The 26,053-nt window shown below is 45.2% G+C and overlaps 2 protein-coding genes across 5 annotated transcripts; one reads left to right on the forward strand and one right to left on the reverse strand.

The window, feature by feature from the left end:
- The first annotated feature begins 694 nt into the window (after positions 1-694).
- On the forward strand, positions 695-9,479 carry tinf2 (TERF1 (TRF1)-interacting nuclear factor 2). Of its 4 annotated transcripts, none has more exons than XM_080023266.1 (10): positions 695-795; positions 1,187-1,389; positions 1,540-1,635; positions 1,725-1,817; positions 2,012-2,122; positions 3,239-3,362; positions 3,548-4,337; positions 5,476-5,522; positions 5,627-5,706; positions 5,844-9,479. In XM_080023266.1, the coding sequence occupies exons 1-10, from the start codon at positions 768-770 to the stop codon at positions 5,961-5,963; spliced, it is 1,692 nt and encodes a 563-aa protein (XP_079879392.1). In that variant the 5' UTR covers positions 695-767; the 3' UTR covers positions 5,964-9,479. The 4 variants fall into 4 exon arrangements, 3 of the variants coding, with proteins under 3 accessions (XP_079879392.1, XP_079879394.1, XP_079879393.1); XM_080023267.1 differs by having other exon boundaries at positions 718-795; positions 1,216-1,389; XR_013844729.1 differs by lacking the exon at positions 5,476-5,522 and having other exon boundaries at positions 5,844-5,982.
- Positions 9,480-9,681: 202 nt separating this feature from the next.
- Positions 9,682-19,916, reverse strand: LOC307247078 (uncharacterized protein; the record flags this gene model as incomplete). Its single annotated transcript, XM_080023143.1, has 18 exons — positions 9,682-11,299; positions 11,396-11,451; positions 11,613-11,747; positions 11,988-12,039; positions 12,121-12,191; positions 12,382-12,483; positions 12,571-12,748; positions 13,203-13,318; positions 13,713-13,736; positions 14,092-14,201; positions 17,861-17,964; positions 18,061-18,116; positions 18,278-18,412; positions 18,642-18,693; positions 18,780-18,850; positions 19,043-19,144; positions 19,232-19,409; positions 19,861-19,916. The coding sequence occupies 18 exons, from the start codon at positions 19,914-19,916 to the stop codon at positions 11,185-11,187; spliced, it is 1,713 nt and encodes a 570-aa protein (XP_079879269.1). The 3' UTR covers positions 9,682-11,184.
- Positions 19,917-26,053: the final 6,137 nt, after the last annotated feature.

Consider the following 26,053-nt stretch of genomic DNA (forward strand, 5'->3'; position numbering starts at 1 on the left):
TTTATATAGTATATATTGTTTAGTGTATATAGTATATATAGTACATATAGTGTATATGGTGTATATAGTGTATACAGTATATATAGTGTATATCGTGTATATCATGTATATATAATATTAAGTATATATAGTGTATATAGTGTATAGTGAGTGTATATAGTGTAAAGTGAGACGCCGCGGTTTAGTACGCGGCACACAATGCAGGCTGGTCAGAGAGCTGGTCGTTAGTCCGTACGGTCGTTAAGCATGTTGGTCGTTAAGTGAGGAGTACCTGTACCGTTGATTTAACTGTGCTGATTTAACAATTCTATCAAGGAACGATATTTATCTACAGATTTTTTTGTTCTAACATTACAATATGGATTTAATCAAACATGAAGTAAATACGTTTTTAATTTAAAATAGATAAAAGCCGCAAAATCGAAATAATACCCCCCCCCCCCCCCCCCAAATTCCAAATAAACCCGCGAACTGCACGGAACGTCATATCCCCGAGTGTGTCATTGCAGCTTGTTTAACGACAACAGGCAGCGCGCGGGGGCGGAAGTCCCTTCATTTGCACACGTGTTTGTGAACGAAAGCACCGCCCACGCGGGATATCCTCGTACAGCGAAACGAGCTCCGCTGCGCCGACTCCCGTTAAGGCGGGAGGAAGAGAAGCCTTCGCCGCGAACGAACCGCTGATTAGCCGAGCTCCGCGTCGACGTAGGCGGGGAAGGAGCAGTTGGTGGCGTACACCCAAGCAAGCGAGGGGCAGTTTTAACGGGATGGCGGCGGACAAAGCTTCTGAAAATGGTAAGGGTGGGCCGCCGGGGATCACGTAAATGTTGACTGTTCAAAGGGGCGGGTTTTTGGTTTGCTCCCCGGACTGGAAGGCAACCGTTAGCGTGGACTGTGTTTTCATGTCGGAACACCCCCTGGCAGGCCAAGCTCCGCGGACACACACACACACACACACACACACACACACACACACAAACTTGGACAATAATCTATCTCCAGTGTTACTGATAGTACCGTAAGTCCACTATTGTAATCTATCTGTTTATCTCCACAGCCAATTATTATGTTTGAAGACTTTAAATTGTTATGCCAGCCGTTGATACAGCTTTTGCACCAGTCCTCCCTCGCACAGTAAATCCATCTGACCCCGCCGTCTCTGCTTTTGTGACCTTGTCCAACACAGATGTCAGTTTGCCGTTCTCTGCCCTCCAGCTCCTGGCTCCCTCCGTCCGCCTGGTGTCCGCTGCCCTGTTGAAGGTGCTGCGGCAGAGGGACGCGCTGGAGTACGGTACCGTGGAGGAGTTTGTGACGTCGGTGTGCGAGACGGTCCCGGGGCTGCTCACCTTCAGACACCAGGGGAAGCTGGCCCTGGGGTTAAGAGGAAGGGTGAGTGCGCCGCGGCCTTAACTCCCAACACCCCGCTCCCCGGCAAGATTAACCATTGCAAATTCCCTCTTATACATCCATGAAAACACGGCCCTCTCCACGAGGGAATTGGATTGTGTTTGGTCCCTAATCGAGCCTCTATTTTAACAGTTTATCTTGGAGCTTTTCCAGCGTGATGTGGATCCGGCGGTTATTGTCAGACACCTGGAGAGGTTCCGCGCCCCCGCCGCCTCCTCAGCGCAACCGGTAGGTCAGACATTCAGGCAGTCTCTACTGAATATGTTTGCTGTGACATCTAATTATTATTTGGTTATTCTCCTAATGTCTCTCACCAGAAGGATATAAAAATCGAGAGGACTGTCCACAACTTTCGGGAGCTAGTCCAGACATTTCTGAGCGACACAGCTGAGCGAGGGCAGTTCTTCAAGGTGTTGTGCCCCCCCCCCCCCAGTTCATTGATGACGATGACAAACATTCAACTGAAGATCTGATCTTGTGGGGAAAACACAAAATTCTTATATAATTTTTTTTGTTTGAGGTTTTACAAACGACTCAACAGGGGTAAATGTTGAAGTGGATGCATCGTCGTACCGCTATAACTTCATGTTCTCTCTTTTAACAGGAGGAGTTTACTGCAGAATATGGTTCCAATTTTGACCAGGAGCTGGAAAAGCTGCTGTGGGAGTTTCTGACCCGACTCGACCAGTTGCTGCCAGTGCCTAACCTTGCTCAGGTCAGTGTCTCCCAAGATAAATTTCATAATGCAGGGTTCTTACCAGGTGTTTGAATTTCATCCCCAGAAATGTAAGTTTGTACTGGAGTTCCTTGGCAAAGCCCTTTTTTGTTATAAAGTGCTTGAGAAGCCCTTGGTGATATTCCCCCTGGTTTTGTTATTCAAAGTGTAATGTAAGATTTTGCAGAATTGCTTTTATGACAGATGATGCCAGGGAAATGTAAATTTAATCAACCATGGTTGGAAATAGACACTTAAAATAGTAGATGACAATGACATTAATAATATATTAATATATATAATAGACAATGAGACTAGAGATGAAAGATCACATTGAAAATTGATTATATTTGTTTCGTGTGAAGTCCTTAAAAATAGAAAGAAAGAAAAGAAAGAACAGTCTTTAATCGTCACACGACACTCCACAACACATGCTTGCACACACATGCACATGCTTGATGGTGGCCGGTGAAATGGCTCCTCTGCTTTTGACCCATCCTGGCTTGTCCTTCCTCCGGGGGCACAGCCAGGAGCAGTGGGCAGCACATGTGGACGTGCCCGGGGACCAGGTGATAAGTGTCCATCGCTGGTCAGACGATGATGGGTGCATGTTTTTGGTGGGGGTCCTTACTGACGTGAGGTGGAGGAAACCCCATGTGAACACGGGGAGAACATGCAAACTCCACACAGAAAGGCTCCTGTTTTTGGAAGATAACCCGCCGGAGCACGGTGCCAACGGCGCCCCAGGCGGGAATCGAACCCAGGACCTTCTTGCTGTGAGAAGGTCTTGCTGTGAGAAATAGTGCTTTAAAAGTACTAAAAATCCTTGGATTTAATTTTGTAATGCTAGAATGAACCCTGATAATGGAAAATAAATGTACTGCCTCGTCCACAAGTTGTTTTTCTGTTGGTGTTTTTGTTTGCAATGTTAATATTAAGTTTAAAACTGCTATTAATGCATTTGAAAAGTGTGCAAACCTATCTCTGACACAAAAGATTTACCTTAATATCAACAATTTCTTTATAAGGGAATGCATATTATATTTTTTTTTTTCCAAATTGGGTTTTTAATATTCCACTCTTAATTTTATCTCTCCTCTGTATATGTGATTTCAGACAGTGTCTTGGCTCAGTGCTGCCCCCCCTGTCCTGGAGGAGTGTGCACGCGCAGCCTCCCAGCTTCCGCTCCTTAAGATTCTTCTTCAGCACGAGACATGTCTGGGCCATCTAGAATCAGCAGGTGGAACATTATTCTGATGTGTCTTGTGCACTGAGCTGTACTTTAGTTTTTCCTATGAGCCCCATTAACTGTTAGCTGATGTAACTGTTAGAGGAACTGACCCCCCCCCATACAATGCACTAATTAATATTATCCCAATAAGTACCCAAATCTGTTTCATAGGATGTCTGTCATTCATTTCACAGCGTCACTCCCTCCAAACATGGGGGACTCTATCTTAACTTCACTCTCGCTACCCCTCTCTGGAAGATTGCCTATCAGTCAGCCAACCGGTTCCAGCAAAACCTCTGGGGATGGACAGACACAAACTGGAGACACATCATTTATAGAGCCTGTAATCGCACTGATATCCAGCGAAGATGTGCCAGTCATGATTATGGCTGACAAGAAAAAAGCAAGAGGTGACCAGATGACGACCTCACAAGACTGCATTGGTGACACAACTGAACCGGTAGAGAACTCAAACTCCTCCCCAAAAAAATGGCGGCACGGGTCTGTGAAACGCAAACGACCGGAGAATAATGACGCTGACTCTGAAAAAGAGGAAGAGATTGCAAGGGGTGCCAAAAACGGGAGGGAAAGGTTAAAGAGGGTAAAAAAGGGAGTCGGTCACTTGAAGCGGGGGGGAAAGGCCTGGAGGGAGATTAGAGGGCACGTTGAAAACAAAGATGGAGGTTCTGACCAAGAGGTCCCGAGCAGCTGTGCGGCCCAGTCATCGACCGACGGACCGACGCTGCCCAAAGGTCCTTCTGTTCTCCCCGTTTTGAAATTGGGTCCTCTCAATCAACCGAGAGTGCTCATCAGCAGGCTCGATATGGCCTCAGTCAGTGTGAATGCTAAAAAGACGGCGACGGATCCCCCACAAGGCCAGATCAAAGATGAAAAGAGAGAGTCGCCCATCGCCACTTGCACAAAGACCTTGATGGATGACCAGAGAAGGCTTGTGTTGGAACTTACTCGCTTGGACAATAAAAAGTAAGAGAAATAAATGTGTGGGGGCCTACTTCATAGTGTTGTGGAATATTGAGTTAAAATAATACTGGAATGTCGAGTTACTTCGATAGTTAATCTCGCATTTTTGTGATTGTCGCGGGAACGTTTGAGGATTGCAAGTCGGCGAGGGAGAATTGCGGTGGCAATGTGAGTGAGTTTGTGGTTTGCAGTCGTGTTCCAGTATTGCGGTTGCGGGGGGGTGGGGTTACAGAACAGATAACCCCAACTTCTTGTGAAGAAGATTAGGCAAATGTTTAGCACGATTCTGGTATTTAAATGTTATCGACTAGTCTGCAGATGCACTGCAAAAACCCACAATTGAAGTTTGTCCGAGGACCAGAAGAGCAGCGGCGCCAGGCGGTCGCCATTGAGTCATGCTGTCACACAGCATTGAAGATCAGCTCCAAATAGTCTTTCTGCTGCTGTAAATGTAATATGACCACACTCAAAATGAAGATAACTATTTTATTTTACTACCGTCCATCCAGAATGTTAGTCACCAAAACGCTGATAAGGAACCTTGACATCATGTCAAGTGATGTGCAACCTTTATGAAACGCAGGTGAAAAGTGTACTTCAATATTTTAAAGATGTGACCATGTGCCAAATACATTCACCAATGGAGTAAAATCCTGCAGTGAGGCCTTTAAATATCAGGCAGAAATGTTTCCTTTGAAGCCTCGGCAAAATGGTGACTAAACTGCCAATATTTCCAACAATTACCCACTTTCTTATGCTGTTTAAAAGCCACATATGGTCTGCCTCCATTGCTTCATTCTGTCTTATTAAATTTATTTGCAAATAAAGAATAGTTAATTTCGATTCTTTTAATAGTTTATATATTAATTATTTTGTTTCAAATTACTTTTGAGAACCTGGTCATGTAACAAATGGTAAACAAGCCACATGACCAAATTTCTCCTGGGCCCTTGAGTGTGTCAAGCACCTAGAAGTAGTATTGAAAGTTCACAACAATCACAGAAATTACTCAAGTAATGTGAGTATAGTAGCATCACTGCCACCTGCTAGACCCAGCGATTGTTTGTCATTTCATTTGTGCTGCTGAATAAAACTAATCCCTATATTGACTCCTTCCTTTCATATTGCTCCTATTAAACAGAATCTGTCCCGTTGTACCAGGTAAAACCGGTTCTCGAGCAATCCCAGGTGATCAACCCGAACAAACATTACCACTGCTGAGGCTACAATCAGCTCTGTCCACGCCTGGTCCTCTAACTGAAACTGCTCATGTGTTTAACTCCCATGTTTAGACACCAGTTCGCTGCTGACGGACAGTGAGGACTTTGTAGGAGATTCTGAAGACGAGGCTACGAAGAACTTCAAAGTCAGAGTGTGTATAAACGTGGTTTTCTTTCTAAGTTTGTTGAAGGGCTACTTTAGCCAATGTGACGTAAGCTGCAGTCTATTCTTAGGTTGTTATTTGGACCTTGTTTTACCTCCGCGAGCTAAAACCTCTGTCTCCATCAGCTGTTTGGAAAGCGCTACTACAGGACCAAACACGACACCTACGTGCCTACCCTGCGGGAATTTTGGAAGCCTTGGATGGAGAGGCGAAATCTGCTCTCTCCCGTTAACGGACACAGATAATGGAGGAAGATGCTCTCCAGAGTGCCGCACGTGTATGCAGGTCAGGATGAATGGTCCTCATGATGGCTTGTCCCTAGAAACACAAAGCTGTGGCCAACTAGAGATGGTTCCATCTGCCTCAACGTTGAAGGGCTTTTAATGAAGGAATATTAAAGTTATCTATCCTAAGCTCATTATGGAATAATACAATGAAATGGAAGACTGGTAGGTGAAGCCTGCTTGTAAATATATCACAATGTCTTTGTAGTTTGCTGTACTTTACATTGTCGTGGGGTCTTTTTGTGTGCATCTGAAATGTTTTTAAATTTAAAAGTGATTACTTGTTACTGATTCAGCACACTTATCAATTCTAATTTTTACAATTATGACAAAGCTTGAGGACAATGCTCTTGAGCTATACAAGATTAGGGGATTAAGTGAATCTTGTCATGTACTTTCTGGTATTGTATAAAAATATTCTACTAAATAAACAATGAATAAATATACTCAACTGAATTTCTTGTTTTATCAAAAAAACAAACCGAAATGATAGCCATCACTTTTTAACATGAAAATGTGTCAATTCACACTACAAAACAACTGACCAAGCATTTCAAAGTAATCCGTCAATCATGAGAACCACCTTACACACAAGCAACTGCACAAATTCTACCTCATTTTATCCAAACTTGCTGTCCAGTGTTGTTCCGCTCCCAGGTGGGGAGTGTTCCGCACCCCCAGTCTGTATTTTGACATCATAGCATTGTGATGATCATGACACTGGAACTTAGATATAAGATAGCCAGACAGAAACACATGGTCAATCTAGTCTCAGACTCGACTAACATCTTTCTCCATCAGCTTCGCCCTTGAGAAAGCTCAATCTGTGCATTAATTCATGTTATTCGTGTATGCATACAGTGTAGGAGCTATGACAATGTATTAGGTTATTTACATCTCTGTACTTTTCCATAGTTTTACACCGCTTTTACTAAAGATACCAAAAATGAGCTCCTGTCTCAGAGTACTTTTTGGGAGGGTGTTTAGCTCGCTGCGTAGCCACGTATCTCTGCACATGGTGAGGGCCGAAGAGTAAAAAGATTGACTTCACCTCAAGGCATCTCCTGGCCTGGAAACCGCCCAGTCACTGCTGAGAGCAAGCATAACGAAACTCCAAAGCCCCTTGGAACTCCCACGCCCCTCAGAACTCCGAGGCTCAACGGGACTCCCAGGCCCAAGCAGACAGCCTGGCTTGGAGGAAGGGGCAGAAGGCCTGGACAGCAGTGGCAGTACAACATTGACTGGGGAAATCAAACAGCAAGTCTGAAGTTGGCCAAAGACTCCTTTAAGACGACTAGCAGGTCCATCAAGTCCAGTGGGTCCGCGTAAGAGCCGCAGTTGCATGTATGGAATGCTCCCAGAACCCGGCAGAAAGGGGCTCAGAATAGAGGGCAGGTTGAAAACAAAGATGGAGATTCTGACCAAGAGGTCCCGAGCAGCTGTGCGGCCCAGCCTCAGAAAGGGGGCCCGGCCGAACCACCTCCAGGAGCTCAGCAGTATGAAGGCCCCCAGAACGTGGGGTTAGCTGTACCACCACCTGGAGCTTGGCAGCGCACAGGCTCCCGTGGTGCAAGCCTCCTCGCACCAACTCTCAGAGCCCCTCACCACGGAGGACTCCCTGACGGCAACGTCAGCCCTGTGGTCGATGGCGTGGCACCTGCAGCTGTCCACTGCACATAGCTTGGCAGCCATCACAACATAGCAGTTCTTCATGCTGGTCTCCCGACCTGGACAGCAGAGAACCATGCTTAGTGGAGAACAAGGTGCTACTGCGCACAACGGGGAGCCTCTGCAAGAGAGGGGGCAGCCCACTCTGTGTACAAGCAAGACTAGTGTCCTAGAGAACAGACAGCCCAGCAATCTCCGACTGTGTGAGAGTAACATGTCGACAACAAACTCGCACCCTCAGCTGAGGGTGAGGCCTTCTTCGACATCATGGACGGCGGGTTCTGCGCTAACAGTTGGGCCCCATACTGCAAGCGTCAGCATCCTCCCAGCAACAGGGACCAGGCCCTCAACCACCTTATGTCACTCCGCTGGACTCTAACGAGAAAGCCAGAGATGAAGGACCACTTTGTGGACTTCGTGAAGAAGATTTTTCGCAGTGGACATGCCGAACTGGCGCCTGTGCTGAAATATTGCGGGGAGCACTGGTATCTTTGGAGTCTACCATGTCTACCTCAGGCTACCTCAGGCCATCTATGGACTGCAGAAGCCTGCAATTGAAGAAGAGAAGGAGGACGGGACAGAAGCAAGCCAGTACATGGTACGGCATCTGCAACGACCACGGGTTGAAGTCACTCGCCATGGGCTTACAAGACCTCGACTCAATCAGGACCCCCTCCCTCCCCATGCAGATGTCCACCGACACCTTCACCTTCCGTGTAGTAGCCAACGAAAGACCTTTCACACGACCTGTGTGTCTTCGACTGTCAGCCTAGTCAACCCTCTAGCTCGTAGAGACCTTACCATCGCCAGATTCGAGCGCCCAACTCGATCACCCGACGAAGGCTTTGACCTCATAAATCAATGGGGAGCTCCACCCAGAGGTTAATGGCGGCAGCTTTCAGGCCAAGCTTAGCAGTGCAGAGAGTTTCTCAAGATGGAAATCTTTTTCAAGAGCCGTGGTCTCTCACTCACTCTGTTCCGCCCCCAGAAGCCCCTCCCCCAGTCTGGGTTGCGACATCAGAGCACTGTGATGATAGCGTGACATCAGAGCAGACATAGACAGACAGACAATCACGCAGACACACAATCCATCTGATCACGTCCCAGGATGGTCATCTCTTCCAGCAGCCCCGGCCACTGCTCAGCCCCGGCCACTGCTCTTGAGAAAGCACAATCTGTGAGTTCATACGTATACAATGACAACGTATTGTTATCCACACCTGCATAGAGAATGGTCATTTCTGCATCTGCATATTTCTGTATTCCACAGTTTTACACTGCTTTCATTAAAGATACCAAAGTGAGATCACGTCTCCGGGTACTTATTGGAAGAGTGTTTAGCTTGCTGTATAGCCACGTATGGCTTCACGTGGTGAGGGCAGAAGACACTCCTTCACCCGAGCATCTGAAAACAGCCCTGACGAGGTGGGATTTCTGCAGCAAGCAAAGACCAAAGACCGTCTCTACCCTCTACCCAGGGTATTCGAACCCGGAGGGTCTGAAACCCAAGGAGGACAAGCAAGCGGTGGGCAGTCACCTTCACATGCATGAGCTCATGAGCAGTGCACATCCAAGCTCTGGAGTCAATGGACTCCTCCAGTTTCATAAACGCCCTCAGACACTTCTTCGCCATCAGAGGCCCTGTGAACCAGTTCAGGTCAGACTGCAGGACCAGCTTTGTGGACACCTGAGGGGAGCTCAAGATGGTCTCCATCGGCGGAAGAAACAAGCAAGTTGAGAACTACCTGACTAAGTGCGGATACACAAGCAGTTCAATCCCCCACACCCTTTATACATGGTCAGGAGCTGGGAGCGGGTGATTCGAGTCACACACCAGTATACTGGAGGCCATACTCCTCAAACATAGGACTGCAAAGCTAAACTATGAGGTCCCTACCACATCCATGGCAGAGGTCACAGTGATGGTAAATGCCAGGCCTTTGACATTGATTTCCACAGACCCATAGCACCCAACCACTCACTCCGGCTACTCTGCTTACCCAGGAGGCCGTTACCTCCAGGCCAGTTCAATGAGAGGGACTTGTTCAATCATCAACAGCTACAAGTCCAGAGTCGAGGGAACACCCTCGGACTTGTCAAAAGGGTTTTTCCCAGCATCAAAGGGAGGTGAGGAAGATTGAGGTTGTGAGGGAAAAATGATTACGATCAACTATTTTGAATGAGGACAAAGGCCTCTACCTCCAAAAGGGGGTTTGAAAACATTTGTCTGTCTTCCCAGGAACACCCCAGAGTTCATGTAAAGAGAAATGTCTTGCTCCTACAATGTCAATTCTAATATGAAAGAATCAGATCACACGTGGCCTGTTTACCTTCTATAGAGATGGGGGACACCTGGAAGTGCATTGTCATGCAACCCCCATTCAGCCAGGTCAAGGTTGCAAGTACCCGTTATTTACATTCTAGGAAGCCAGGAAGCCAGGAAGACAGTTAGGGGGAAGGCAGACTCGTCTGAGACCTCTGACCCAAACCACACCTTGTTTCTACTGTATAAAGCCTCCTGTCTTTCTCTGTGATATCAGATTGATCCCAGCGCTGCTTTGGAGCAGTACTGAATCTTTCTCTTTATTCTGCAGAATAAATAATCTTGGATATTCTCAGTTTTGTCTTCTTGTAGCGGGCAGATTAACCTCACCGATCATTGCGGAAGAATTTCCTTAACAAGGTAAAGATAAGTGAGGATGGCGCAGCGAAGCTGTTCCTTAGGCCTGTCTCAGAGGTTGTTCTTCTGCGTCCAGTGAGTCCAAGGCAGATCTGTGAAGCACGACCCTCCAAGGTCAAGGATCCTGGTGTTTTGACATCGTACAGATGCCAGGCGGGAGTGTTCCACTCCCTCCAGTCTGTATTATGACATCATAGCATTGTGATAATAGTATGACATCGGGACTTCGATATAAGATAGCCAGACAGAAACACGCAGTCAATCTAATCACGTCTCAGGACTCGGACTAACATCTTTCTCCGTCAGCCTCGTCATTGCCCTTGAGAAAACAGTCTGTGAGTTAATTCATGTTATTCGTGTACGCATACAGTGTAGGAGCTATGGCAATGTATTAACAGGTTATTTACATCTGCATATTTCTGTGCTGTTCAACAGTTTCACACCGCTTCTATTAAGGATTCCCAAAATGAGTTCCTGTCTCCGGGTACTTTGAGCTCACTGCATACCCATGTACGTCTGCATGTGGTGAGGGCAGAAGAGTTGTCATAGTATATTCATTTTAATGAGATCAATAATGGTTAGTTTTAGGTTTGACAAAAAGTGTTGGAATGACTTCTTAAACCCCAATCAAATATTCCTGTATATTACTTACATCTATTTATTTATTTAAAAAAATATATATTTAATTGGACGGCAAGTGATCGATCAATCTTGGTTTGCCTGGATATGAGTCAGCCCTTTAGGATTACAAATGGTATACATTCAGGTCCATTATTTCTGTAATTTCTTTGTGAATACATGAAACGCACATGCTGAACATCGACTTCCAGCCAGTTAGAGTCTACAGCTCATCCCGCCGGTAGCTGTGATGGTCTCCCCCGTGATGTAGGAAGCCTCTTTGGAACACAAGAAAGCAATCACCCCGGCAATCTCTTCAGGTTCCCCGATTCTAAACACGAACACAGATATCATCAGTACATGCTTCCATGTCATTCAAATGCATTTGCTCCAGTTCTATTGGGTAAATAATGTAAGTTTACTGTACCTTTTGATACAAAGCTGCTTCTTAAACTCTTCAACGATGTTCTCATTTTTCCATAACTGGGGAAATATATGTTACAAAAGTAAACTTCCATTGATGAAACTGCAAAAAACAGGGCTTACAAATAATGCAGCCATATGAAGAAATGTGTGCCAAATATATTTTAGCAATGGCAGAGTCTTGGAGAAAATATTGTTGAGGTGTGTACAAATCTACTCACAGCCGTGCTGAATTGGGTCTTGATAACTCCAGGGGCCACACAGTTGACCCTTATGTTGCTCTGAGCCAGCTCTGGGGCCAGTGCCTTGGTCAACCCCAGCAAAGCTGTCTTACTCACACTGTAGGGACCAAGGGCCTAGGAGGCAAGAAACTATGATTTTCAAGACATTCACTCAAGTTGAAGACAAACCGAGCTGAATTGTGTAAGATAACACAACCGAGCGGAAACCATTGAAAAACTTCACTTTTTAACTGTAAAAACCACATTTTGCAGTGTGTAAGAAACAAGTTGCAAATTTGTGACTGCTGCCTCAAACTATGTCTGTCTTTAGACTCTCTCTGGGAGAGAAAAAAAAAAAAAAAAAAAGCTTATTACCGGCATTGGTTGGTACCCAGCCACAGAGGACACAAACACCACACTTCCTCCTCTAAAACACAAGAGAGGAAGCTACAGTAAGAAAGCTCAATGTGGCGTTTAGAAAATATTCTAGTCTCCTTTCTTCTCTCACCCTCTCTTCTGCATGTGTGGCACCACCAGCTTGGTCAGTAGAAACGCTGATTTCACATTGACATCCAGGATCTAGAGGCATAGACGAAAGAAGGAGCAGTTATCCATTGATCATCTGATATGATATATTGGCATCGCCCAATTCACACATTGATATAATTTCCACCACACACGGTCAACGTGAAAAACCTAGTACATTTAATACATTTTAAAAACTAGAAAAAGCAATACTCCCGCCCACAGTATCAGTATCTTTTTGTACCTTGTCCCAGACAGCTTCTGTGGAGTCCATGATGTTTCCAAAGAAAGGGTTGACTGCTGCATTGGAGACCAGGATATCCACGCCCCCGAAACGCTCCACGGTCTGCAATGACAAAGAAACGCTCTCACGCTATGGCATCGTCGACCCAAGTAGAGCCGACAACAAAAGGCCAACCAAATGAAGGCTCACCTTTTGGACCAGCTTCTCTCTGTCTTCACTCTTTCCGACATTACAGGTGGTGCCGGTCACGTCTATGTTCCCGCTCTGCAAAAGTGCCACAGCTCTGTCCACGTTGGCTTGATGCCGGCTGCTCACCACCACATGGGCTCCTCTCTGGCCAAGGGCCTGAGCTGTGGCCAGACCGATTCTGAGGAGAAGGCGAGACTATATTAAACACCAAAGATTAAGACACCATTGGAACAGAATGAAATTCTGTCGCTTAAGGAATTGAACCAAATCTGCGTGACAGGAATGTACCACTATCAGATACAGTATCGGGGCAATACCAGGCTACAGTAAGGTATAGTGATAGGAAGTGAAAAGGGGGATTTGTCTTACAGGTACGTGCCCTGACTCAACGTCTCACCTTTTCCTCTGATTTTTATTTATTTTGACACAAAAGACAGGAAACATGTCTTCAAATCATTATAATTGATTGACCCAAAACAAAGGCATACTGTATGTGCATGCTGTTCACCAAAGTTAATGGGTGAACAGCATGCACATAAACTAGGACTGAGCATTGGCAGCATCAACTCAAAACAAGTGTTTGAACAGACATTGAGATGAGAGGATCATTTTAACAACAAACTATGTCTTACCCATCTGTAGAGGCGGTAACTATGGCAATCTGCCCAGCAAGACTGCTTTGAGACATGCTTCTTTGGCCGAGGACAGAATTGGCCACGATGCACCTGAAGCCAGTCCTAAACATCACCTGAGGAATACAAGTTCCACCAGGGCATGGGGGAACGGGGTCAGAGGGCGCTGACGGATTGAGCTGGCTGTCCGTGAACGTAAGATGATCGATAGATTACTGATTATTTCTTTACGACGCCGAATCGAGCAGCCGTTCCAGATCGTCTGTTTTAATGGCGCATTCAATCTCCATGGAAATTTTTATATTTTGTTCTTAGGGTTTTTGTTACACGCACACCACTTAAAACCATGACTAGATCTGTAATTATAGTCGTCAAACTACCGTACTTATATCTGTCAACCTGGACTAGATTATAATATTGCATTTCTTTCAGACAGCTATAAGTACAGTAGTCTGACTACTAAATTAGAATAAAGTGTAAAAAAAAAAAATCAGAGGAATTTGAATGTACCATGTAGCGGACGCTGTGAATCCGCTGCTGGGTTCAGCGTTAAGTTGACTTGGAAGCTGCCTTCTGTCCTTTGGGGCTGGATCGTGAAATCGAATCTGAATTGTTACACGAAATAAAACACAGGAGTAACTCTGCATCGACGCAAGACAAGTTAAAATGACTATTATGTATAAACAATATGCGCTTGATGTTAGCTCGACTTGCCCTTTAGGTCCGGAAAAGGATATTGCTTTGCCGCCGCTGGGAGATCGTTTAAAGGTTGAACGTGACAGTCAAGAACGACCTCGTGTTTTGATTCGATACAGGCAAGTGGGGAAGTTCCGGCCAACGCTGGATTCCATAAAACTCGGACATTTGTAATCCGCGTCAGCGACCCCACGTCCGAACTCGAAAGGTATCCCATCGCCTCTGTTCGTGGTGAACACAGACGGCAGGAGTAACGATGTTTACTCGGCGAGCTGGCGACTTCGACCAGCAGCCGCACAGGAGCTGAGGGTAAAGAGTAGTTGAAATCGAATTCAGACGTGTTAACAAATTGACACAAAGGGAACTTCGGGTAATCAGGTGCGTTATCTCGGGAGACTCGGGTAAGAGGCTGGATTGTTTCCGAGCTCCAACGTCAACGGAATGCATCATCAGTGTCTTTGTTTCCAAAATAAAAGCCCAGGCTTTTACTTTGTAACAATCATTATTATCATGATTTAATTATTATAGGCGAGTACAGGGAGCAATTATCAGTAATTATTTAAAAGATGAACGAGCAAATATATTTATAAAACAAATAGCATGAGAAAATCTATCATGTATTCAGATATACAGTATTTATGAATTTGACATATAATTGAGAAAACAATGAATAAGCAGTCGCCTTCAAGCGCTAAATGTTATCGACTAGTCTGCAGATGCACTGCAAAAACCCACAATTGATCCGAGGACCAGAAGAGCAGCGGCGCCGGGCGGTCGCCATTGAGTCATGCTGTACCACAGCATTGAAGATCAGCTCCAAATCGTCTTTCTCCTGCTGTATATGTAATATGACCACACTCAAAATAAGAGTAACTATTTTATTTTACGACCGTCCATCCAGAATGTTAGTCACCAAAGCGCTGATAAGGAACCTTGACATCATGTCAAGTGATGTGCAACCTTTATGAAACGCAGGTGAAAAGTGTACTTCAATATTTTAAAGATGTGACGATGTGCCCAATACATTCACCAGTGGAGTAAAATCCTGCAGTGAGGCCTTTAAATATCAGGCAGAAATGTTTCCTTTGAAGTTTCTGCAAAATGGTGACTAAACTGCCAATATTTACAACAATTTCCCACTTTTATGCTGTTTAAAAGCCACATATGGTTTTCCTCCATTGTTTCTTTCTCAGACAATTTAATTGCAAATAAAGTATAGTTAATTGTGAGTCTTGTCATATCATTTATATTTTAATTCTTTAGGTTCAAATGACATCTGAGAACCTGGTCCTGTAACGAATGGTAACCCAGCCACTTGACCAATTTTCTCCTGGGCCCTTGAGTGGGTCAAGCACCTTGAACCCAGAGCGCCTCCCTGGCCAAGTCAGTGGTCCTGTCCTGCTATAAGAGGTCCACTGTCATTACTGTCCCAAAGATCGCCTCTCCAACCTGCCTGAATGATCACCATCCGGTGGCCCTCACCTCGGTGGTCATGAAGTGCTTTGAGAGGCTGATTAAGGATTACACCTGCGCCTCCCTCCCCCGTAACTTGGACCCACTGCAGTTTGCCTTGCGGCCGACCAGATCCACGGACAATGCGGTCTCCCAGGTACTGCACACCGCGCTCACGCACCTGGATGGTTGGAAGGGGGGGCTAAGTGAGATTGCTGTTCATCGACTATAGTTCAGCTTTCAATACCACAGTCTCCACCAGACTGGCTGTCAAGCTGCAGGAGCTAGGACTGAGCACTCCGCTGTGCGCCTGGATCCTGGACTTCCTCTCAGCCCAGCCCCCGGTGGTGAGGGTGGGAGGCACATGTCCAGCTCCCTCACCCTGAACACAGGATCCCTCCAGGGCTGCGTCCTCAGCCCCCTACTGTACTCCCTGTACACACATGACTGTGTGGCCAGGTCCAGCTCCAACACCATCATCAAGTTTGCTGACGACACGATGAGAAGGCCTACCGTGAGGCAGTGACTGACCTGTCACTCTGGTGCCAGGACAACAGCCTCCTCCTGAACCTCAACAAAACCCAGGAGCTGATTGTGGACTTTAGGAGAGGATTACAACTGAGATCGCACGCACCGTCGGTGATCAAAGGGGCTTTCGTCGACAGGGTGAGCAGCTTCAAGTATCTTGGCGTCCACATCACGGAGGATTTAATGTGGACTACACACGCAGACACTCTGGTGAGAAAGGCGAGGCAGTGTCTTTACCACCTCAGGCAGCTGAAGAAATACAGGGTCTCGTGAGGATCCTCAAGTCCTTCTACTGTGGAGCAGTGGAGAGCATCCTGACAGGCAGGATCGCTGCCTGGTTTGGGAACTGTACTGTTCAGGACAGGTGGGTCCTGCAGAGGGTGGTGCGTTCGGTTCAACGTACGACTGGAACTACCCTCCTCCCTAAAGGACTTAAACACCAGGAGGAGTAGTATCAGAGCCCGCAGGATCATGAAGGATCCTCATCACTCCGACGACGCACACAGCCACACAGTAAGAACAGAGAGACTGAGACGGAGTTTCTTCCCACAAGCCATAAGTACTGTCAATGCTGACCTCACCAGGGGCCAGCACTGAGACACTCACACAGGCCCCACTGCCTTACTGTACTGTATGTAGCATACTATACTGCATACTGTGTTATTGTACTGGGTTACTGCATACTGCGCTGTATTGCTGTTCTGTTCGGTGTTACTGTATTGCTGTGTCGTACTGTTGTATACTGTACTGTATATCTCTATGGACACTTTATTCACATGCACTGTACTGCACATATCTGTATATACAAATAGCCTATCCCATATACATAACTCTATTCCCTTTACTTCTATTTTGTACCCCCACTCTGTATTACATTTTTGAGTCTTATTTTATTTTTATTTTATTTATATTCTATTCACTAACTGCATTACGTTTTAGGAATCAGTTAGTTTCAGTTAGTTAGCCAGGAAAGAATAAGGTTAGCTATTATGTTTGGTTAAGTATCTATTGTGCATGATCTCCGGGTGCATTGCAATGACATTTCATTGCATATATGTATGAACGTATGTATATGTATGTGACAAATAAACCTCTTGAATCTTGGAACCTCGAATTGAGAAGTGGTATTGAAAGTTCACAACAATCACAGAAATTTGTGTGTATAAACATGGTTTTCCTTAGTTTGTTGAAGGTCTACTTTGACCAATGTGACTCAAGCTGCAGTCTATTCTTAGGTCTGGTTAGTTGGACCTTGTTCTTAAAACCTATGTCTCCGTCACCTGTGTGGAAAGCGCTACTACAGGACCAAACCAATTTTTGAAAGCCTTGGATGGCGAGGCGGATTGTGCTCTCCCGGTAACGGACACAGATAATGGAGGAAGATGCTCTCCAGAGTGCCGCGCGTGTATGCAGGTCAGGATGAATGGTCCTCACGATGGCTTGTCCCTAAAAACACAAAGCTGTGGCCAACTAGAGATGGTTCCATCTGCCTCAACGTTGAAGTGCTTTTAATGAAGGAATATTAAAGTTATCTATCCTAAGCTCATTATGGAATAATACAATGGAATGCAAGACTGGTAGGTGAAGCCTGCTTGTAAATATATCACAATGTCTTTGTAGCTTGCTGTACTTTACATTGTCGTGGGGTCTTTTTGTGTCTCATTTTATCCAAACTTGCTGTCCAGTGTTGTCATGCTATCTTCATTATAATGAGATTGTCAATGGTTAGTTTCAGGATTTACAAAAAGCATTGGAATGAATTCTTAAACCCAAATCAAATATTCCTGTATATTAATTATGAATATCTATATTTATTTTTTAAATTGGATGGCAAGTGATCGATCAATCTTGGTATGCCTGAATATGAGTCAGCCCCTTAGGATTACAAATGGTATACATTCAGATCCATTATTTCTGTAATTTCTTTGTGAATACATGAAACGCACATGCTGAACATCGACTTCCAGCCAGTTAGAGTCTACAGCTCATCCCGCCGGTAGCTGTGATGGTCTCCCCCGTGATGTAGGAAGCCTCCTTGGAACACAAGAAAGCAATCACCCCGGCAATCTCTTCAGGTTCCCCGATTCTAAACACGAACACAGATATCATCAGTACATGCTTCCATGTCATTCAAATGCATTTGCTCCAGTTCTATTGGGTAAATAATGTTAGTGTACTGTACCTTTTGATACAAAGCTGCTTCTTAAACTCTTCAACAGGGTCCTCATTTTGGCATATCTGGGGATATATAAGTTGCAACAGTAAACTTCCAGTGATGAAATTGCAAAAACCAGGGCTTACAAATGATGCAGCCATATGAAGAAATGTGTGCCAAATATCGTTAAGCAGTGGACAAATCTTGTAGAATACATTGTTGAGGTGTGTACGAGTCTACTCACGGGCATGCTGAATTTGGTCTTGATAACTCCAGGGGCCACACAGTTGACCCTTATGTTGCTCTGAGCCAGCTCTGGGGCCAGTGCCTTGGTCAACCCCAGCAAAGCTGTCTTACTCACACTGTAGGGACCAAGGACCTAGGAGGCAAGAAACTGTATGACTTTCAAGACATTCAGGCAAGTTGAAGACAAACCGAGCTGAGTTGTGTAAGATAATACAACCAAGCGCAAACCATTGAAAGATGACAAAAAAACTTCACTGGTTAACTGTAAAAACAACCTTTTGCAGTGTGTGCAAATTTGTGGCTACTGCCTAAAAGAACAATTTGATATTTCTTTAGATTTGAATAGTTCCATTCAGTTGTACCTGCACTGGTTGGTACCCAGCCACAGAGGACACAAACACCACACTTCCCCCTCTAAAACACAAGAGAGGAAGCTACAGTAAGAAACCTCAATATGGTGTTTAGAAAATATTCTAATCAAGTCTCCTTTCTTCTCTCACCCTCTCTTCTGCATGTGTGGCACCACCAGCTTGGTCAGTAGAAACGCTGATTTCACATTAACATCCAGGATCTAGAGGCATAGATGAAAGAAGGAGCAGTTATCCATTGATCCTTCATATATTGGCATCGCCCAATTCACTTGTTGATAGAATTTCCACTACACAAGGTCAACGTGAAAAACGAAGTACATTTAATACATTTTAAATACTGTAGAAAAGGCAATGCTCCCGCCCACAGTATCAGGGCTTGGGTCTTTTTGTACCTTATCCCAGACAGCTTCTGTGGAGTCCATGATGTTTCCAAAGAAAGGGTTGACTGCTGCATTGGAGACCAGGATATCCACGCCCCCGAAACGCTCCACGGTCTGCAATGACAAAGAAACGCTCTCACGCTATGGCATCGTCGACCCAAGTAGAGCCGACAACAAAAGGCCAACCAAATGAAGGCTCACCTTTTGAACCAGCTTTTCTCTGTCTTCACTCTTTCCGACATTACAGGTGGTGCCGGTCACGTCTATGTTCCCGCTCTGCAAAAGTGCCACAGCTCTCTCCACGTTGGCTTGATGCCGGCTGCTCACCACCACATGGGCTCCTCTCTGGCCAAGGGCCTGAGCTGTGGCCAGACCGATTCTGAGGAGAAGGTGAGACTATATTAAACACCAAAGATTAAGACAATTTTGGAACAGAATTAAATTCTGTCGCTTAAGGAATTGAACCAAATCTGCGTGACAGGAATGTACCACTATCAGATACAGTATCAGGGCAATACCAGGCTACAGTAAGGTATAGTGATAGGAAGTGAAAAGGGGGATTTGTCTTACAGGTACGTGCCCTTACTCAACGTCTCACCTTTTCCTCTGGGTTTTATTTCTTTTGACGCAAAACACAGGAAACATGTCTTCAAATAATTATAATTGATTGACCCAAAACAAAGGCATATGTACATGCTGTTCACCAAAGTTAATGGGTGAACAGCATGCACATAAACTAGGACTGAGCATTGGCAGCATCAACTCAAAACAAGTGTTTGAACAGACATTGAGATGAGAGGATCATTTTAACAACAAACTCTATGTCTTACCCATCTGTAGAGGCGGTAACTATGGCAATCTGCCCAGCAAGACTGCTTTGAGACATGCTTCTTTGGCCGAGGACAAAATTGGCCACGATTCACCTGAAGCCAGTCCTAAACATCACCTGAGGAATACAAGTTCCACCAGGGCATGGGGGAACGGGGTCAGAGGGCGCTGACGGATTGAGCTGGCTGTCCGTAAACGTAAGATGATCGATAGATTATTGATTATTTCTTTACGACGCCGAATCGAGCAGCCTATTTCCAGCATCTGTTTTAACGGTGCTTTCAAACTCCTTGGAAGTTTTAGACATTTTTGTCCACGCAGACCACCTCAAACCCATGTCTAGAGTAGTCAAACTACTGTATTTATAGCTGTCAAACCTGGACTAGATTATAATAAGAAGCCCATCTTGCATTTATCACAGTGTTTGATTTGTGAAAGTATTATTCTATTCGTTAAAATAAGAATAAAGTGTATTTTACTGTATTTTCCAAAAACAGAATTTTTTTAAAATATACCTGTTTTTTTTGTAGCCAGGGTGGAAAAAATACAGTCAAATCCACCTTGTTCTGGTTTTCCAAAATACAATAATACTTCCACAAATGTGAACACAAACTGTGTTATAAATGTAATATAGGATTTTTATTAAAATCTAGTCCAGGTTTGACAGTTATAAGTACAGCAGTTTGATTACTATAAGTACCAAAAAAGTTTAAAATTCAGCGGAATTTGAATGCACCATAAAACAGACGCTGTGAATCGTCTGCTCGATTCATCATTAAATTGACTTGGAAGCTGCCTTCACCGTGGTTATTTCCTTTGGCGCTGGATTGTGAAATCGAATCTGAATTTTTACAAGAAAAGAAACACAGGAGTAACTCTGCATCGACGTATGAAAAGTTAATATGCATTTTATGCATAAATAATATTTATAATGTTAGCTTGACCTTACCCTTTAGGTCCAGAAAAGGATATTAATATGCTGCAGTCAGGAGATCTTTTAAAGGTTGAACATGACAGTCAAGAACGATCTAGTGTTTTTTAAAACAGGTAATACAGGTAAGTTCCGACTAATGTTGCATTCCATAACACTCGTAAAATTGTGCTTCCAAGCTCAAAATATATTCCATCGCCTCTGTTCTTGGTAAACATGAAGCCAGAGTAACTATATGTTTATTCAGCAAGCTGGTAACTTTGACTACAAGCATCCGCACAGGAGCTAAGGGTAATGAGTAATTTAAATTGTTTGTTGATCACAAAACCACACAAAGGGAACTTCCGGTAATCAGGTGTGTTTTCCCGGGACACTTGGGTCGGAGTGATTTGCTACGAAATTCCGACTGAAATGGCCGTTCAGTTGCACTTTTCCTAGTAAGAGGCTGGATTTTTCCAAGCTCCAACGTCAACGGAATGCGTGATAGTGTCCTTGTTTTCAAAATAAAAGCCCTATGTAGGGCTTTTCTTTTGATTAAGAATCATTATTATCATGATTTAATTATTATAAGCTAGTACAGTGAGCAATTGTCAGTAATCATTTCAAAGTTAAATAAGTAAATACATTTATGAATCAAATGGCATTCACAAATCTATTATGTATTCATATATATTCATGAGTTTGACATATAATTGATTAAACAATGAATAAGCAGTCGCCTTCAAGCGCTAAATGTTATCGACTAGTCTGCAAGTGCACTGCAAAAACCCACAATTGAAGTTTGTCCGAGGACCAAAGTGCCGGGCGGTCGCCATTGAGTCATGTTCATGTAGCATTGAAGATCAGCTCCAAATAGTCTTTCTCCTGCTGCAAATGTAATATGACCACACTCAAAATGAAGATAACTAATTTATTTTACTACCATCCATTCTGAATATGTTTGTCACCAAAACGCTGATAAGGAACCTTGACATCATGTCAAGTGATGTGCAACCTTTATGAAACGCAGGTGAAAAGTGTACTTAAATATTTTCAAGATGTGACAATGTGCCCAATACATTCACCAGTGGAGTAAAATCCTGCAGTGAGGCCTTTAAATATCAGGCAGAAATGTTTCCTTTGAAGTTTCTGGTAACCCAGCCACTTGACCAATTTTCTCCTGGGCCCTTGAGTGGGTCAAGCACCTTGAACCTAGAGCGCCTCCCTGGCCAAGTCAGTGATCCTGTCCTGCTATAAGAGGTCCACTGTCATTCCTGTTCCGAAGATCGCCTCTCCAGCCTGCCTGAATGATCACCATCCGGTGGCCCTCACCTCGGTGGTCATGAAGTGCTTTGAGAGGCTGATTAAGGATTACACCTGCGCCTCCCTCCCCCGTAACTTGGACCCACTGCAGTTTGCCTTGCGGCCGACCAGATCCACGGACAATCCGGTCTCCCAGCTACTGCACACCGCGCTCACGCACCTGGATGGTTGGAAGGGGGGCTAGGTGAGATTGCTGTTCATCAACTATAGTTTAGCTTTCAATACCACAGTCTCCACCAGACTGGCTGTCAAGCTGCGGGAGCTAGGACTGAGCACTCCGCTGTGCGCCTGGATCCTGGACTTCCTGTCAGCCCAGCCCCCGGTGGTTAGGGTGGGAGGCACATATCCAGCTCCCTCACCCTGAAAACATGATCCCCCGCAGGGATGCGTCCTCAGCCCCCTACTGTACTCCCTGTACACACATGACTGTGTGGCCAGGTCCAGCTCCAACACCATCATCAAGTTTGCTGATGACACGATGAGAAGGCCTACCGTGAGGCGGTGACTGACCTGTCACTCTGGTGCCAGGACAACAGCCTCCTCCTGAACCTCAACAAAACCCAGGAGCTGATTGTGGACTTGAGGAGAGGATTACAACTGAGATCACACACACTGTCGGTGATCAAAGGGGCTTCTGTTGACAGGGTGAGCAGCTTCAAGTATCTTGGAGTCCACATCACAGAGGATTTAATGTGGACTACACACACAGACACTCTAGTGCGAAAGGTAAGGCAGCGTCTTAACCACCTCAGGTAGCTGAAGAAAATCAGGGTCTTGTGAGGATCCTCAAGTCCTTCTACTCTGGAGCAGTGGAGAGCATCCTGACAGGCAATATTTTTGCCTGGTTTGGGAACTGTACTGCTCAGAACAGGCGGGCCCTGCAGAGGGTGGTGCGTTCAGTTCAACGTACCACTGGAACAACCCTCCCCTCCTTGCAGGACTTATACACCAGGAGGTGTAGTAGCAGAGCCCGCAGGATCATGAAGGATCCTCATCACCCCAACAACGGATTGTTCCAGCTGCTGCGGTCGGGCAAGCACCTCCACAGTTACGCAGTGACAACAGAGAAACTGAGACGGGAGTTTCTTCCCGCAAGCAATAAGGACTGTCTGTACTGCATACTGTATTACTGTACTGGCTTACTGCATACTGCACTGTATTGCTGTTCTGTTCGGTGTTACTGTATTGTTGTGTTGTACTGTTATATATTGTACTGTATATTTCCACACACACTTTATTCATATGCACTTTACTGCACATATCTGTATATACAAATAGCCTATCCCATATACATAAGTCTATTCCCTTTACTTTTATTTTGTACCCCCACTCTGTATTACCTTTTTGTATATGTATATGTATATATATTTGACAAATAAACCTGTTGAAGCTTGAAATCTTGAATCTAGAAGTTGAATTGAAAGTTCACAACAATCACAGAAATGACTCAAGTAATGTGGGTATAGTAGCATCACTGCCACCTGCTAGACCCAGCGATTGTTTTAGTCATTTCATTTGTACTGAAGAATAGAACTGTAATCCCTATTTTGACTCCTTTCATATTGCTCCTATTAAACAGAATCTGTCCCGTTGTACCAGGTAAAACCAGTTCTTGAGCAATCCCAGGTGATCAACCCGAACAAACATTACCACTGCTGAGGCTACAATCAGCTCTGTCCACGCCTGGTCCTCTAACTGAAACGGCTCATGTGTTTAACTCCCATGTTTAGAGTTCACTGCTTACGGACAATGAGGACTTTGTAGGAGATTCCGAAGATGAAGTGAGAGTGTGTATAAACGTGGTTTTCCTTCTAAGTTTGTTGAAGGTCTAATTTAGCCAATGTGACTCAAGCTGCAGTCTATTCTTAGGTCTGGTTAGTTGGACCTTGTTCTTCCTCCCTGAGCTAAAACCTATGTCTCCGTCAGCTGTTTGGAAAGCGCTACTACAGGACCAAACCAATTTTGGATGGCGAGGCGGAATCTGCTCTCTCCCGGTAACGGACACAGATAATGGAGGAAGATGCTCTCCAGAGTGCCGCACGTGTATGCAGGTCAGGATGAACAGTCCTCACAATGGCTTGTCCCTAGAAACACAAAGCTGTGGCCAACTAGAGATGGTTCCATCTGCCTCAACGTTGAAGTGCTTTTAATGAAGGAATATTAAAATTATCTGTCCTAAGCTCATTATGGAATGATACAAAGGAAAGGAAGACTGGTAGGTGAAGCCTGCTTGTTAATATGTCACAAAATGTCTTTTTTGCTTGCTGTACTTTACATTCTCGTGGGGTCTTTTTGTGTCTCATTTTATCCAAACTCCTTGTCCAGTGTTGTCATGCTATCTTCCTTATAATGAGATTGTTAATGATTCATTTCAGGTCTTACAAAAAGCGTTGGAATGAATTTGTGGGGGTCACTAAACCCTTCCCACAGGTAAGGGTTTAGGGAGGGAGGTGGAGTCTTTCTGGTTGTGGTGTGCAGACATGGCGAGAGTTTTATTGTTAATTTCAATCTCCAGCATGCAGGCCACAATTATATACATAACTGAGTATTTATTATAATAATTGGGGATAATAGTCCTCTCGGGGACAGGAGGAATGGCGTTCTGCTCCTGGGCTGCTCACGAGTCTGTGCGCCAATCTCCTCTGTAAGACAAACAAATATGAAGAAAACTCCCAATCAGAGCCCGCACCAAACCTCCAATAGTAGCCGGCCAGCCCCAAGAACTGCCTCACCTCCTTATTAGTCTTGGGTCTTGGTCTGTTTGTGACTGCAATGGTTTTATCAAGCTGGGTTCAGACCAGGCCTTTGTCCAAGTGGTACCCCAGATACCGTACCTCCCACTGTCCCATGGCACACTTCATTGGGTTGGCGGTGAACCCAGCCTGCCTCAGGGACTACAGCACAGCGCCCACATGCTGCATATGCCGCTCCCAGGTGTCGCTGTGAATAATAATGTCATCTAGGTAGACTGCAGCATATGCTACATGCGGACGCAGAATGCGGTACATGAGTCTCTGAAAGGTGGCTGGGGCACTGAACAACCTGAATGGAAGTGTGCAAAAGTGGCATAAGCCAAAAGGCGTGGAGAGCGCAGATTTTCCCCTGGACTCCTCAGACAAGGGAATCTGCCAGTAGCCCTTGGTTAAATCCAGTGTCGTGAAAAAACAAGATGTACCGAACCAGTCAAGAAATATATCGACCCGGGTAGGCGTCGAACTTGGACACTACGTTCCCCCTTCAGTAGTCCACACAGAACCCGACTGACCCATCGGGCTTACCCACCAGCAAGATGGGACTGGACCAGTCACTTGTGGACTCCTCTATTATGCCCATGTCCAGCATGGCCTCTAATTCCGCCTGCATGATCTTGCGTTTGTGTTCGGGCAGGTGATATGGCCGAGAGTGCACATTCACTCCCGGTGTCGTCTCCACATGGTGGTGTATGAGGGAGTGAGGCCTGGCAGAGAGGAGAAAACATCAGAGAAGCGACACTGAAGTGCAGCTACGTCCGCCCTCTGGGACGGAGAGAGATGGTCACTTAACAGGGTCGCGGTGCGATCTGTGGCTTTTTTAACCCCCGGCCCAAACTCATCCCGCTCAATGACCGGCGTGACCAGAGCCACGGATGCCCCCTCCCTCCATTCTTTTAGGAGGTTTAGGTGATAAATCGGTGTCGACTCGTTTGACACAGCGAATTGACCTCATAATCAACCTCGCTAGCCTGCCGTGTGATCACAAAAAGTCTACTTTGGCCAATGTGACGCAAGCTGCAGTCTATTCTTAGGTCTGGTTATTTGGACCTTGTTCTTCCTTCCTGAGCTAAAACCTCTGTCTCCATCAGCTGTTTGGAAAGCCCTACTACAGGACCAAACATGACACCTACGTGCCTACCCTGCGGGAATTTTGGAAGCCTTGGATGGAGAGGCGAAATCTGCTCTCTCCCGTTAATGGACACAGATAAT

Source organism: Zeus faber (genome assembly GCF_960531495.2).
Source record: "Zeus faber genome assembly, chromosome: 22".
NCBI classification, from domain to species: Eukaryota; Metazoa; Chordata; class Actinopteri; order Zeiformes; family Zeidae; genus Zeus; species Zeus faber.